We start from the raw sequence: 15,125 nt of genomic DNA on the forward strand, positions 1-15,125 counted from the left end.
AAATGCTGTGCTTTTAATTGTAATGTCAAGAGCCAGTTACTGAAGGAATGTATAAATGTAGTTGCTATTATAAGCTATGAGTCAGTTTAGTGAAAGCTCTAATGGGCACCGAATGAAACACGTCAGGAATTTTATTCTGTTTGCTAAGCTTAACCACACGTTTTCCCATTTGGTTGTTTTCTTAACTGCTTCTCAAATTTAAAAAAGTTTGGAATGTGAAAGCTGATTTAATTTCTAGGTTGTTGTAAATGCTTTGGAATGTGCAGTGCAAATCCCTGATTTAGCAGGCTATGGATTAATAAGAGCATTTTCTCTCCTTTGTCGTCCAGAATGCCTACAGGATACTTTGTGGCTCCATTCGGTGATACGGCGATAATGAGTTTGTGGGTCAGCTACAAAATACCAAAGACGCAGGGGTACCTGATGACAACCTTATGCCTCATAGCTACAATCGAGATCAGCTAAAGCACCGGGCAGGTAGAGGAGAAAACCCACAAATTGATGCAATGTACCAAGTCGTGCCAGGAAACTTGCCTGCTGCTCGGGGAAAACAATCCAAAGAAGCCAAGCCATTAATTTGTACTATTTTACTCGGCTTGCTACTGGTAATTGCAGCAGTAGTTGCATGGTGCTATTACACAGCATCGTTAAACAAATTAAATAGCTTTACAATAGAACAGTTGGAGCTCTATAAGGATGGATTTTTCATCAGAAATACTACTGACTTGGTTTTTGAAATGGGCTTCAAATCTGCTCCCATTGACCTTGAATCATGTTTTCAAGATGAAACTGGAGATGGGTTAAACTGCACAAAGTCTGGTAAAGAGCGAGTGGATTTCTTTATCAAAACCTTTAAGCCCGAAGATAGCATAACTTGCTACAATATCGAATGGAAGACTGTCGCATTGGACTCTGCTGTTGAACACTGCATGTATTGGATAGATGGACATTGGTATGGAGGAGCAGAAACTAGCACCCAGCACTGGCCTATCAAAATTTCTGGTGTAGTAGATCCTAAACCATATGTAACAGGTGATGTGTACTCAATACGTGAAGGCTTTGGTGGAATTCTAGAACGGTATTGGGTCTCATCTAAAGCTGTGGCTGTTCGAGTTAATGATTCAGTCCCTCTGCACATTGGTTGGAACAGCTCAGATAAAAAAGCATTTTGCCTGCACGCTCGCTACAAAGATTCTCCATTTCAACTGCTGACAGGACAACAGCCATTTGTAGAATTAAGTTATCAAGTCTGTGTTGGTTCTGATTTGAAAATTGTCCACAGATACATGGCCAAAAAATATTTCAAGAAGCCTGCGATTACACCTTCAGAAAGTATGTTTAGGTACCCCATATGGTCCACATGGGCTCTGTACAAAACTGAAGTGAACCAGGATAAAGTTTTGCATTATGCAGAAAAAATCAAGAAGTATCAATTCAATGTCAGTCATATTGAAATAGATGACCGATATTCCAGTAGTTATGGAGAATTTGACTTTGACCCAGTGAAGTTTCCAAATGCTTCAGAAATGCTGCAAAAGCTAAGAGATGATGGATTCCAGGTGACGTTATGGGTTCATCCCTTTGTTAATTATAATTCTCCCAATTTTGTGAAGGGAATAGAAAACTCTTATTTTGTGATGGATCCCAGTGGGAGATTTCCTGCCTTTGTGGAATGGTGGAACGGGATTGCGACAGTTTTGGACTTCACCAATCCTGAAACCACAGATTGGTTTCAGAAAAATTTGGAACATATGAGGTCAAAGTATGGGGTTGTGTCTTTTAAATTTGATGCGGGTGAGACTAGTTACCTTCCTGCAGAGTTTAGTACTCACCAGCCTTTGTCTGATCCTAGCATGTTCAGTAAACTATATGCAGAAACAGCAGCTTTGTACTGCAAATTGGCCGAAGTGAGGGTAGGATATCGCACCCAGATGCTCCCTTTTTTCGTTCGAATGATTGACCGTGATTCTGTTTGGGGTTATGAGCTTGGCTTAAAGTCGCTGATTCCAACTGCTCTCACCATGAGTATTTTGGGATACCACTTCATATTGCCTGATATGATTGGAGGAGACCTTGATCAAAATAAAACTCATGGTCCTGATGATATCCCAGACCGTGAGCTTTATATACGCTGGCTTGAACTATCGGCTTTTCTTCCAGCTATGCAGTTCTCTATTCCTCCTTGGCTATATGATGCGGAGGTATTGCGGATTGCATATAAATTTACACGGCTCCGAGAAAGTTTAGTTGTGCCCCATATCCTTCGGCTAGCAGAGGAATCTACTAAGACGGGTAATCCAATTATAAGGCCCCTCTGGTGGATTGCTCCAGGTGACGATAAAGCACAAAAGGTAGACACGCAGTTTCTAATTGGGGATAATCTTATGGTAGCCCCCATTCTAGAAAAAGGTAAAGAAACAAGAGATATCTATCTGCCTGAAGGTAAATGGTGGAGTTTCAATGGAGACGTTTTTTACAAAACGCCAACTCACCTAAGTGACTTTGCGGTTAACCTTGATGAAGTGGCCTATTTTGTTAGAATGATCTGATTTATTTATTTTCCTTTTCAATTTTGAGTAATTCAGACAACTAGTTAAACAGTTTTTTTTTTTACAAATGGTTACAGATCCAGTGCTACCAGATATATTTAACTACAGGATTATCCACAAATGGTCATGTAGTATTATACTTGTGGTACCTTAAATTTTTAAAGAAGATCCCTAGAGATGTGGTTGACTCTTAACTGCCTTGTGAAATGGCCTAGCAAGTCACTCTGACCAAAAGCAATTAGGGATGGACAACCTGACCTTGCCAGTGATGCCCACAAAGAATTTTTAAATACTATAAATATTTTAGAGCAGTTAAATCACAACTTGCTGTTGCCAAATTAGGGGACATGGTAAACTGTGACGAGACATGCAGGAGAGATTATAGAAAAACGTAGGTTTAAAGAATGGGAAAATATATGACAAATGCAGTTCACTGTGGCTAATTTCAAAGTAATGCATTTGGGGAAAGGGAAGAGAATGGTAAAATATTGTGGAGTGTGGGAAATCATGTTTTACGGGTCTTTGAACGCAAATTATAAATAGTGGAAGACAAAATTGACGGTGATTGTAGTTGTGGGAAATGTAGAAAACTAGGTCTGTCTTCAATGGAGCAGAGAAAGTTATGGAAGAACCTAACCCACATCTCTATTTCCTCCAACTTCTTTCAGAATTTTTAAATGTTGGTTTAAGTCCTTGGCAGTGGGATATAAGCTCTGCATTAGTCTTAGAAACATAAATCAAAGGGTAAGAGAACTGTTCCCACACAGTTATTAGAAATGGAATATATCACCATAGTGACTTTGAAGTATGGGTGAATTCTGTAATTTAAAAAGGATAGTAGGAAAAACAGAAATGGGATTGGAGTAGATGGCAGCAATGGGGGAAACTATCATTGTCACAGATGCAGTGAGTCGAACTGACATTTTAAAATTATCCTTTGTAGTTGTTGTACGACAAAATTATGCTTGCAAAGTTCTGAGTTTTACATTATGAATATGGTATTTGGAATCTTGACTTGAAAACTATTCAATCCACATGAAATGAACATTGTCAGTACAACCCCTGTATAACAGGATCCGAGGTGCAGCTTATGAGAAATTAGAACAATCATTGGAGTGACAATCAAAACAAGGTATAAAAATAATGTAGGTGAGCAAAATCAAAATGAACACAGTTCACTGAAGAACATTTGACGTATAAGGAACACTAATTTAGACCATAATGTGAGGGCAAGGAAAAAATAGGTAGTAAAGTTTTGATTCTTTGAGTACATCAATTAAACTGAGCAGCTGTAATCCACCAGCAAGTTCTTGTCTAATTCATACACAATCTTGACTTGAAACTATAACGCCATTCTTTCACTGCTGGAACACCCTATCAGTCCTGTGGGTGGTATAGCTAAACAACTTAAACTGCAGCAGTTCAAGAAGACCGCTCACAACCACTTTTTAAAAAAAAAAAAGAAAAATGCCAATTAAGGGGCAATTTAGCATGGCCAATCTTTTGGATTGTGGGGGTGAGACCCACGCAGACACGGGAAGCATGTGCAAACTCGGGGCAGCACGGTGGCGCAATGATAGCACTGCAGCCTCATGGCGCTGAGGTCCCAGGTTCGATCCCGGCTCTGGGTCACTGTCCGTGTGGAGTTTGCACATTCTCCCCGTGTTTGCGTGGGTTTCGCTCCCACAACCCAAAGATGTGCAGGGTAGGTGGATTGGCCACATTAAATTGCCCTTTAATTGAAAAAGTGAATTGGGTACTCTAAATTTATAAAGAAAAAAAAAGAATGAGCAAATTCCACCTGGACAGGTGACCCAGGGGATTGAAGGGGTTTTCGGCAGGGTGAGGTAGCAGTGCTAACCACTGTGCAGCCGTTCCACCCTACAACCACTTTCTTAAGGATAGTTAGGGATAGATAACAAATGCTGGCCTGCCAGCGATGCTTGCATCCCCAGACGAAGTAAAGGAAAATGTAAAAACAATCCATGCCACACCAAACATAAAACTGATGGATAATCTTGCAAACACAAGATGCTAAAAGGATGAATGACTTCATTTTTACATAAGAGCAATCTTAACATTTAATCAAATCTCACATTTTGAACCATGTCTTTTCTCAATGCAAACATTTTCTACTGAAAGCTATTTTAAACAAGCCAGAATGGAAACAAATATTCACCATGCAAAAGAAAGGAAACACAAACTTGGGATTGCTGCCCATCATTCAGTATTTTATACCCAGGGGTTTGACAGGAAATGGTGATTATAAAAAAGATCACACCAGTGAACTGCTATTGTGAAGCTAAAAATCTTCTAATGTCATCAAGACCCTCATTCCTCCCCAAATGTACAATTAGCTGATCTAGATCAAGAAAAACAAGGTCAAGAAGCACTTCCATTCAAGTCAACAATCCCTAACACAGTCTGTGAAGAAAATGATCTCTGATGGTTGATTAAATACTTTCAGAAACCTAAACTTGCATAAATAATAGACCAGTAAAAAAAATAAAAGCATTGAGAAGGAATCTCTCCCATAATCTCTAAATCTACTACAGAAAACAAGGGTGGCTATATGCCTGTTTAGCCTATCAGCATATATATGCCTGTTTAGCCCATCATTATCTTCAGGATTACTCTCAACTATACATGCTTGATATAATTGTATGTAAATATCAGTGTACATACACACCAAGAATATTTGTGGTACCGCCTACCTTAATAAATCAGAATATCAGAAACCTGGGAATATGTCTCTCTTGACCCCAAAAAAACACCAAAACTGTTTATTTTTCCCTCCTCAAACATCATTAAAAATATTTGATTCTGTTGGTTCATAACATACTGATTTTTTTTTTTTTTAATTCTGCCGTCTATGCTATATTTTAAACCTTTTTTACTCATAGTCACATTCAATTCCTTTTAACAGCAGGTGAGAAGTTGGTTAAAATCTCTTGAAGCCCAACAGCCATGGCCCAAAACAAAATACTCTGTACCTTCTCTCATTAGAACTGAGACAGCATGCAAAGAATGTGGAAAGGATATGATTGGCACTGGTTATAATTCAAGATATATCTTTCCAATAAAACCCATTGCACAATTGCAACAAAATAGTTGCTTACTAGCCATGTGTGTGCTACAAGTTGACTGCAGTCTAATGTTAATTTTATTAATCCTGCTTCTCTACATCCTGCCTTCAGCGACATCATCTGAAAGCGCAGTGTTAGTTTTCACATATACGCTGACAATATCCAATGCTGCCTCACCACCACCTCTCTCCACTCCTCCACTGCTGTTAAATTATCAGATTGTGCATCCAACATCCAGTACTGAGCTGAAATTTCCTTCAATTAAATACTGGGAAGAGTGAAGCCATTGTTTTTGGTCCCTGCTCCAAACCCCATTCTCTAGCTACCGATTCCATCCCTCTCCCTAACTACAATATAAGATTAGCCAGTGTGTTTGCAATCATATTTGATCCCAAGATGTGCTTCCAAACTCATTTAAGTCACCACTAAGACCACACATTTCCACCCCTGTTACATCACCCGACTTCATCCCCACCTTGGCTCATCTGCTGCTGTAAACCTCATTTGTACCTTTGTTACTTATAGATTTGCCTATTCTAGTGCAATCCTCGCTGGTCTCTCACATACATTCTACCCTCTAAACTTGGGGTCATTCAAAACACTGCCACCTGTGTTGTAACCTGCAGCACGTCCCATTTCCCTATCACCCCTATGCTCACTGACCTACATTGGCACCCAGTCAAGCAGCGTCTTCATTTAAAAATTCTTATTCCTGTTTACAAATCCCTCCTTGGCCGAATGCATCCCTATCTCTGTAATCTCCAGCCCACAACCTTCTGAGATATCTGTGCTCTTCTAATTCTGGCCTATTGGGAGTGATAACATATTCAAACCTAAGTCTGCTGGCTCGTCAGACATTTCTTGCACTCGGGTTTCCTATGAGACTCTGCGTGTCCGAAATCCTCGGCTACCAGATGCAGTAACTGTCCCGATGGGAACAATTTACATTGTTGAAAGCGGTTGGTGAATTCTGCTTTCAACTCCTCAAGTGATGGTTGGATCATTTGGATTGTTTGCCGGTGCATGGAAATAGCATGCTCCCACCATACACAGAAGCTGCTTTTCTACACCATTTAAGGTAGTTTCAGAACATAAATCACATCATCATCTGTTGGCTGGATTGCACCCTTGGTGATGGCAAAAATATCAATTCCATCAGATTGTCAATTGTTAAAGTGACTTTTCTGCCTTATGATCATGCGCTTTGGACAATTTTGAAAAAAACGGGTCTTCACCCTTGATGGAATGGTGGGAGTAGGTGGTGGAAGGAGTTCCAAGCTGTTCATCAGCTCATTGAACAGCATTACAAATGCTCCTTCCATGGTCAACCAGGCCTGGCATTGGACTTGAAGCTGAAGTTTCTGGTCTAGAGGTAGGAGTGCTACCACTGTGCCACAAGACCTCCATTTTGGACAAATGATGCAATAACTCCTCCAAAAGAGCACCAGTTATGTCTCTTTGTTTCTCTAGATCACAGGCTGAATATCACGACCTTTGAACATAACAACAGATTTAATGTGGTGTGTGCATTTACAAGAACTTGCAGTGAAGTTTAGTTGTGTACACTGTTACTGAAAGATTTTAACTTGTATAGTGTACAAGTGAAAATATTAAAATTCCTAATTCTCTGTTGCGCTTGTGGAAGCAGATACGTTAACGGCGTTTAACAGGCATCTCGACAAATACATGGATAGGATGGGTATAGAGGGATACGGCACCAGGAAGAGCTGAGGGTTTTGGCCAAGTGTGGTATCATGACCGGTGCAGGCTTGGACTGTTCCTGAAGGGCCTCTTCCTGTGCTGCATTGTTTTTCGTTCTTTGACAAACCATGATTGGATTTTGGTGCTTAAAGCTTTCCTTATTCCATCACTTTTCATTGAAAGCTGTGGGGGAGCAGATGTTAAGTTCCTGAGCCACAGTTTTCTTAATTTCCCATGATTGCTGTTGCACATATTTGATCTTCTCTTTTTCCTCAATGATGAGGCTCTTATTCCTCTGATCAGCCATTTGCTCAAACAGCTTGCAAACTACTCCCATTCTTTCCTACTTGATCCACAGCATCAGGCCTAATGAAGGGCTTCACAACAGTTTACATTTATATAGCACCATCAACACTTTAAAATGTCAAGGCACTTCACTAGAACATGATGAAACCGAATTTGACACCAAGCCACACCAGAAGTTACTAGGGTAGGTAACAAAGCTTGATGAAATAGGTACGTTTTAAGATGCAACTTGGAGAGGTTCAGGGAGGTGAACACCTGATAATTTCTGGGTTGAATTTGACTGAATTAGCAGATTTCATTGTTCAAGACTCTCATGTGAATTTTTAAATTAATCAGCGAGGCTGATGAGATTTTCCAATGTTTTTATTTTTGATTTGACTTGAACAACAAATTTTCAATACATTGTTTCAATTCAAATTAAATAACTCTGAATAAGATTACACTATGGTATACAGTATAGAGTTTAGGATAGGATGGTTGTGGATCTTAAGATCTTCATGAATGACAATCTTATTGAAGTCTTATTAAAACCCCACATAATTTTCTACCTCTTAACAGTTTTGAAAATAATCTCTGCTGTTACCGTAAAATCAGTTCACAGTTATAGTAAATAGATGAAAAATTATGATTCTTTAGGAGGTTTGCATTCGTCTTTTATCAAAGAATACAGAAACGTTTAGTGCAACAAAGTAATCTAATCCTAGGAGTTAGGTACACCATCACTGATCTGGGAGCAGAAATGTGTTCTGGTGTGTTTTCCTGAATTAGTCGATGCATTGCCATATATGTGGGTTCCGCTAGATCAGGGGCAGAAATACTCTAAAAGACTAAGCTACCCCTTGTTACAGAAGCATATCCCCTGCCACAGTCTCAGGTACACAATGGTATGTATTCTTTAGGAGGGGTAATGAATAATATAAATTTGAGGAGGAAATGAATCAGTTTCTTCTCTCCAGCTTGTTAGATTCATGTTTTAGTGAACAGATGGAGGAGTTTTTTTTTTTTGTTTGAACAAGAAGTTGGAGGAGCTTTTTTATGTTTGAAAAAAAAAGTCCCACTGTTGTCTCCTGAAAGACCTAGAGGTAGTTTTGCATCCATATAGGCCAGAAGGTCCCAGGTTTGAGAATCTGATTTTCATCCAGGGCAGGAATTGAAATGCTGTAGATTGCTTCAATACGTTCCAAGTGTTGTTTGGGGATGCTGGGAAAGAGAAAAGGAAAACCAGAATTTCCACTTCTGATTGAATGACTGGTGCTAGAAGGTTTGCTTATGGAGTGTGTGGTGCATCGGAAGAGGATATGGTTCAGCTGTAATACCCTCCACGAATGGTCAACTTGCTCTAGCTGGATGAAATATCTAAAGATTGTTTGCCATTGCAACAACAGTCCAGCAAGTGTCCATGCCTTCAGGAGAGGCCAGGAGAACAGGATGTAACATTTTCAATTTCCAGCTAATTTGTAAATTCATAGCAAATTTTAATTTCCAGGAGAAACTAATTTCTCTACATTAGTCTGTCAGACTTCGTCCCTGACATTGGCACAATAGAAGAAGATTCTAGTTTGTTCCTGTTTAGACGTTTGAAGTACATCCTCCTGTTTTAGCTTACTGTAGATTCATTCATGAACCAGGAACTTTAATAATCTGTATGATTTAATATTCTAGTCTTCCACTGGTCCATTAAAGCTGCACTGGTATGAATAACAAATGTATTGGGTAAACTTTAATGATGGATTTTACCATATTTGGAGCATTATATAAACCAGTGAGTTATAAATAACTATGATTGTGTTCGATGTTTTTAAAACATAATCTTGTTTTATTGGGTTTGTTTCTGATTATATGGTTACATTTAGTTCCCTGATTGGCATTAAAGTCCCAGGATCAGACATTGTGACTTGTGTGCGCTTTTTGTTTTAATTTTTTCTAGGAGCATTATTGTGGTTGTTTTTTTTAAACTACAAAGACTTGCATAGACGCGGAATTGTACAATCCTATTTTTAAACTCTAATATTGTGTGTGATCATATACATTTGCTTCTCTGAAACAGCGTTGACAGGGATACAAAGAATGTAAAATGACAGCAGAAATGTACTGTTTGCTAAAGTCCATAGTCGCTGCTGCAAATATGTTCTAATAGGCAAGTTTATTTTCACAGCACTGACCACTGAAACACAACTTTTTCCTCTTGAGAAGTGCATTTTTTTTTCCCACTGTTGGAAAGATAGGTGATGTTGCAAGAGGTCAGGCGATGATAAAGGTGGGGTTTAGAGACCCACACGCAACCCAAAGACTCAGTCAAATCAATAAACTATTTATTAATTTAACACGTGTGAAGGGCAGCACGGTAGCATTGTGGATAGCACAATTGCTTCACAGCTCCAGGGTCCCAGGTTCGATTCCGGCTTGGGTCACTGTCTGTGCGGAGTCTGCACATCCTCCCCGTGTGTGCGTGGGTTTCCTCCGGGTGCTCCGGTTTCCTCCCACAGTCCAAAGATGTGCAGGTTAGGTGGATTGGCCATGATAAATTGCCCTTAGTGTCCAAAATTTCCCTTAGTGTTGGGTGGGGTTACTGGGTTATGGGGATAGGGTGGAGGTGTTGACCTTGGGTAGGGTGCTCTTTCCAAGAGCCGGTGCAGACTCGATGGGCCGAATGGCCTCCTTCTGCACTGTAAATTCTATGAAGGCATGTAGCCATGTTAATGGTCGTATAAACTGAAAAATGGCTCAAGTTACTGAGGCAGGTTCTCATACAGTCAGATTCCAAAGCAGGATCGTTGCCTGGTACTGGTCGTAGCCCACGAAGCACGCAGGAATCCACTGTCTTCCTTGCTTCCACCCTTAACTATTGCTCGGTGATCTACTTATATAGTCTATCTAAGGGTTTAACCTCCCCTCCAGTATTGGCATGGATGCAGTTCTGGGTTTACTGGTGGCCATCTTGTGTAAGGCTTGGCTGTACTCGGCAGCCATGTTGAATGAGGGATTGGCGAGACCTAGAAATTGGAGGAGCGAGTAACGGAAATACCGCTCCTCTAGTACCCAGCACCTTGTGACATCATATATCCTTCTCTGGGCTGAGGCCTAAACCCAGGGTATGGCGTGCATCCTTGAGAGGGCATTGGCATTGCCCTGCTTGACACCTGAGTGGTGGGCCATGTAAAACTGGAATGACTATAGGCTGAGGCACCAGCGGGTGATCCAGTTGCTCCGGTCCTGGTTCCTGAACATTCAGGTCAAGGGTGCATGGTCTGTAAAAAGAAGAAAATGCCTCCCAATCAAGTAGTATTTCAGCAACTCAAGTGCCCGCTTAATAGCCAAAGTTTCTTTTTCAATTATGGAATAATATTTTTTACGCAGGTAACCATTTTTGGCTAACGTATAGGAGTGGATAGTCACTTCCATCAAACTCCTGTTACAATACTGCCCCCAAAACTGTATTAGATGCATCTGTAGCTGCATCTGTTGTTGGAATTGGGAGAGCAAAGGCTAAGCTGAGCACACAGTGCATTCTTGAGGCCTGAAAGGGCTTTCACAACTGTCTCTGACCACCGAACCCAGTCTGGCAATTTGGTTCTGGTCAAATCCCGCAAAGGGGCAACCATGGATGCAAAGGTGAATCGTCGGTAATAATTGGCCAAACCAAGAAATGCTCAGACTTGTGTTTTTGTGAGTGGGGTGGGCCAGTCATGATAACTTCCACTTTTTTCTCCTGTGACATGATTAATCCCTTTCGAATGGTATATGCCAAGTAATTTGTTTCATTTGCCCCAAGGCGATCATGCTTAGAGTTGGCAGTGAGTCCTGCATTCTGTAGGGCATCAACCACCCGCTTTGGGTGCCGCATATGTTCTTCCCAGGTTGCTCTGTGGATGACACATTATCCAAGTATGCAGCGGAAAACTCGCGATGGGGACATAGCGGAAATCTGACAATGGGGACATCGGACTTGATCCATTAGTCTTTGGAAAGTGGCAGAAGCTCCGTGCAAGTCAAAGGGCAGCATACGGTTTTGGCTTCCTGTTGAGTCAGCATGCCTGGGCGAGCTGCTGGATAAGAGCGTCCAAGTCTCTTTGGTCTCTGTTATCCGCCCATAACCTATGCCCACATTCTCCACCAATTATTATACTGTCGCATGGGGTGGGGTGATGATATAGGTGGGATTTAGAGACACAACATAAGCAACCAGAAGACCAAGTCAAATCAAGAAACAATTTATTGGTTAACACAAGTGTAAATGAAAAAAAGAGTTCCAGTTACTGAGGCAGGTTCTCATACAGTCCGTAGTCGGGTTCATTGGTACTGATGGTAACCCACAAAGCACACAGCAGGTAATTCATACAGGAATCGAACATCATCCTCATTTCCATTCTAAGGCTTCCGCTCTTTGCTATTGCTCGGTGATCTACATCATCTTATCTGAGGGTTTGCATTGAACATTTTTCCAAGATTGCTGATGTGGATGCACTGCCAGGTTGTAGGTTGTCAGTTCCTTCTGGGATTGCTGGTGGCCATTTTGTGTAAGGCCTGGTTGTTGAGTGAGGGACTGACTCAATCTAGAAAGTGGAGGAGTAAGTATCGAAAATACCACCCCTCCAGTTACTGGTGCCTTGTTACATCACAGATAATACAAGTCGAAGACTAGCAGTTAAATGCCTTAAACGCAAAATTAAGCTATTTTAAGAAATTTAAGATGTAGAGAAAAGCACAATTCTGAATGTATTCTAAAGGTACATATAATTTCACTCCCTAAAAAAACAGATTTCCCATGAATGGGAAGACTCACTGTATTTGGTTATACATGATAAACGTTTAGCAAAATCTAGGAACAATAGGATAGAAATTAAACTTCATTTGTGTCAACTTTACTGGGTGTCCTGAAGCCCAATTGTTTGCATCAAGGACGTCTTAAAAAATGTCTGACCCAAAAATTGTGTCAGTCTATTAAACAAGGGGTTAGGTCTGTTCCCCAGAAACTGAAAGTCTTGATATTGGTTTTAGGCCCTTTACTAAATTCGTCTGAGATGAGCAAGACTGAAGTCAGACTTGTTATTAGTAAAAGGGAAATTTGCTGGGCACAAATTCCTGATGATCTTTTTAAGATGGCATGTTACAACAAACATTCTGTTGCAGCAAATGGAAAATAATGGTGCAAAGTGCTAGTTTTGGTGTTAATAAATATTTATGGATTTTCCTTTGCTGTGTTCAGAGAAAATAATGTAAAGTTTATTTTGTTGAAATAAAGATTTATGGATTTTTAGTTTCTATATATTTTTGTATCTGTATTAATGTATAAAATGTTCACATGATTTTCTGATTAGCCCTACTAACAATGTGACTGGATCGTGTGGACCTAGTAATCTGAGCAGTCCATCCCACAACAAACACAAAGCAGCTATTGCATTGCAGACCAAAGAGCTAAATGTTTGAAGTCTTTTCAATTCCAATTTTAAATTATAATCTTGCATGAGCTTAAAAGTATTATTACAAATGTCCTAAACTAATTAGTACGCAGAAGATATTTGTAATAATTTCAAAATAGTTTCCGTATTAAATTGGTCAAGTGGGAATTCTGTTCAGAACATTATCTTTGTCTCTCCACCTCTGTTAAAGGTGGCAATCCATGCTGGAATCCACCAGCACTGGCAACCTGTTGGTTCCTGAGAGTCTGGACAGTGATTGTTCACAGGCTTTTCAATATTGGAAGCCATCCTAACTGAGCTCACACTTGTGGACCTTCCATCAAGGATTGCTGGATATCCAACAAAACTGCAGCTGTGAGGGGAGGAGTGAAGGTGTTTTGTTGGAATGGGTGAGGGGGGGACAGAAAAATTAAGGCGGCCAATGTCCCGTCGAAAACTGCAGCTGTTTTTTCTTCCTCCCAACCCTCGGCTTGGGCACTGAGGTCGATAGTACTCCCTAAACTGCTGCCCAATAGAGATTTATTAACCCAAGGATCAAAATTGGATTTGCTGGCCTGCACCACCACAACAGATGCTGCATTTATTTTCAGTGCTATCCAGGCAGCTTAACGGGATTCCCTTTTTATTAAATTCCTGTGTCCAGAGGCGTAAGAAACATCAGAAAACATTGAGCATTTTTTTTTAGTTTATCTCTAGCTTGACAGAGGGAATCCCTGAATTACAATCCCGTACCAGCCTCCCCGAACAGGTGCCGGAATGTGGCGATTAGGGGCTATTCACAGTAACTTCATTTGAAGCCTACTTGGGGCTGTTTAGCACAGGGCTAAATCGCTGGCTTTGAAAGCAGGCCAGCAGCACGGTTCAATTCCCGTACCAGCCTCCCTGAACAGGTGCTGGAATGTGGCGACTCGGGGCTTTTCACAGTAACTTCATTTGAAGCCTACTTGTGACAATAAGCGATTTTCATTTTTCACAATCCTGTTTCTGACTAGAAAAATTAGTCTCCCAGTGGAGAATCTGTATGCCCTTGACCTCACATGGAGGACCTGTACCAGAGATGAAAATCAAATTTGTACCAACACTTCACAAGCAGAAATAGTTTTTGTGTGTGGGACACAATAACATGGATAATAATTATCTTTGTAAATGGAAACATTTGGTGCACACATCCAAAGAAACATTCTAGGGAGTGATGTCCGGTTGCGGCGATGCGGAGCTAAGCCGCACATTTCGGCAGCTCCCGCTAGAACGGACCTTTGGGCTCTCCGGAGGAGCCCCAACGGAAATATTTTGACTAATTCCCGTGTGGGAAGGTGAGAGCAAGGTCCCCCTTCCGTCGTGTATGGAGGGGACCAGAAGTGGAGCGGGGGAAAAAGCGGCATTGGAGCAGCGGCAGAAACGAGGGGGAAAAACAAGAGGGCGGAGATCGAGCAGCATGGGGGCCGGACCAGCAGGAGTTTCTCAGGCGCTGCGTGGAGGAGCTTAAAAAGGAGGTGCCGGCGCCAATGCTGATGGCGATCAAGGGGCTGAAGGAGACCCAGAAGGCCCAGGGGGTAGAGCTCCGAGAGGTGAGGGACAAAACCAACGAGGACGAGATCTTGGGCCTGGCGGTGAAGTTGGAGGCGCACGAGGCGCTGCACAAGAGGTGGGCCGAGAGATTCAAAGTCCTGGAGAACAGGTCGAGGAGGAAGAATCTCCGGATTCTGGGTCTCCCTGAAGGGGTGGAGGGGGCCGATGCCGGGGCGTATGTGAGCGCGATGCTCCATTCGCTGATGGGTGCGGAGGCCTCTCCGAGCCCCCTAGAGCTAGAAGGGGCTCACCGGGTCCTGGCGAGGAGACCCAAGGCCGGCGAGCCGCCAAGGGCGATAGTGACGAGGTTCCATCGTTTCGCGGACAGAGAGAGTGTCCTGAGATGGGCCAAGAAAGAGCGGAGCAGTAGATGGGAGAATGCGGTGATCCGAGTCTACCAGGACTGGAGCGCGGAGGTGGCAAAGAGGAGAGCTGGCTTCAACCGGGCCAAGGCGGTGCTGGATAAAAAGAGGGTGAGATTTGGAATGCTGCAG

General features: G+C 41.7%; 1 protein-coding gene across 2 annotated transcripts in view; it reads left to right on the top strand.

The window, feature by feature from the left end:
• The window catches only part of myorg (myogenesis regulating glycosidase), a 44,760-nt gene extending 31,854 nt beyond the window's left edge, over positions 1-12,906 (top strand). For both annotated transcript variants that reach the window (XM_072497215.1, XM_072497214.1), the window contains exon 3: positions 330-12,906. In XM_072497215.1, the coding sequence (XP_072353316.1) occupies positions 435-2,549 (2,115 nt within the window). In that variant the 5' untranslated portion in view covers positions 330-434 and the 3' untranslated portion in view covers positions 2,550-12,906. The remainder of the gene's footprint in view (positions 1-329) is intronic.
• Positions 12,907-15,125: the final 2,219 nt, after the last annotated feature.

This window comes from Scyliorhinus torazame, chromosome 3, assembly GCF_047496885.1.
Source record: "Scyliorhinus torazame isolate Kashiwa2021f chromosome 3, sScyTor2.1, whole genome shotgun sequence".
In the NCBI taxonomy this organism is placed as follows: domain Eukaryota; kingdom Metazoa; phylum Chordata; class Chondrichthyes; order Carcharhiniformes; family Scyliorhinidae; genus Scyliorhinus; species Scyliorhinus torazame.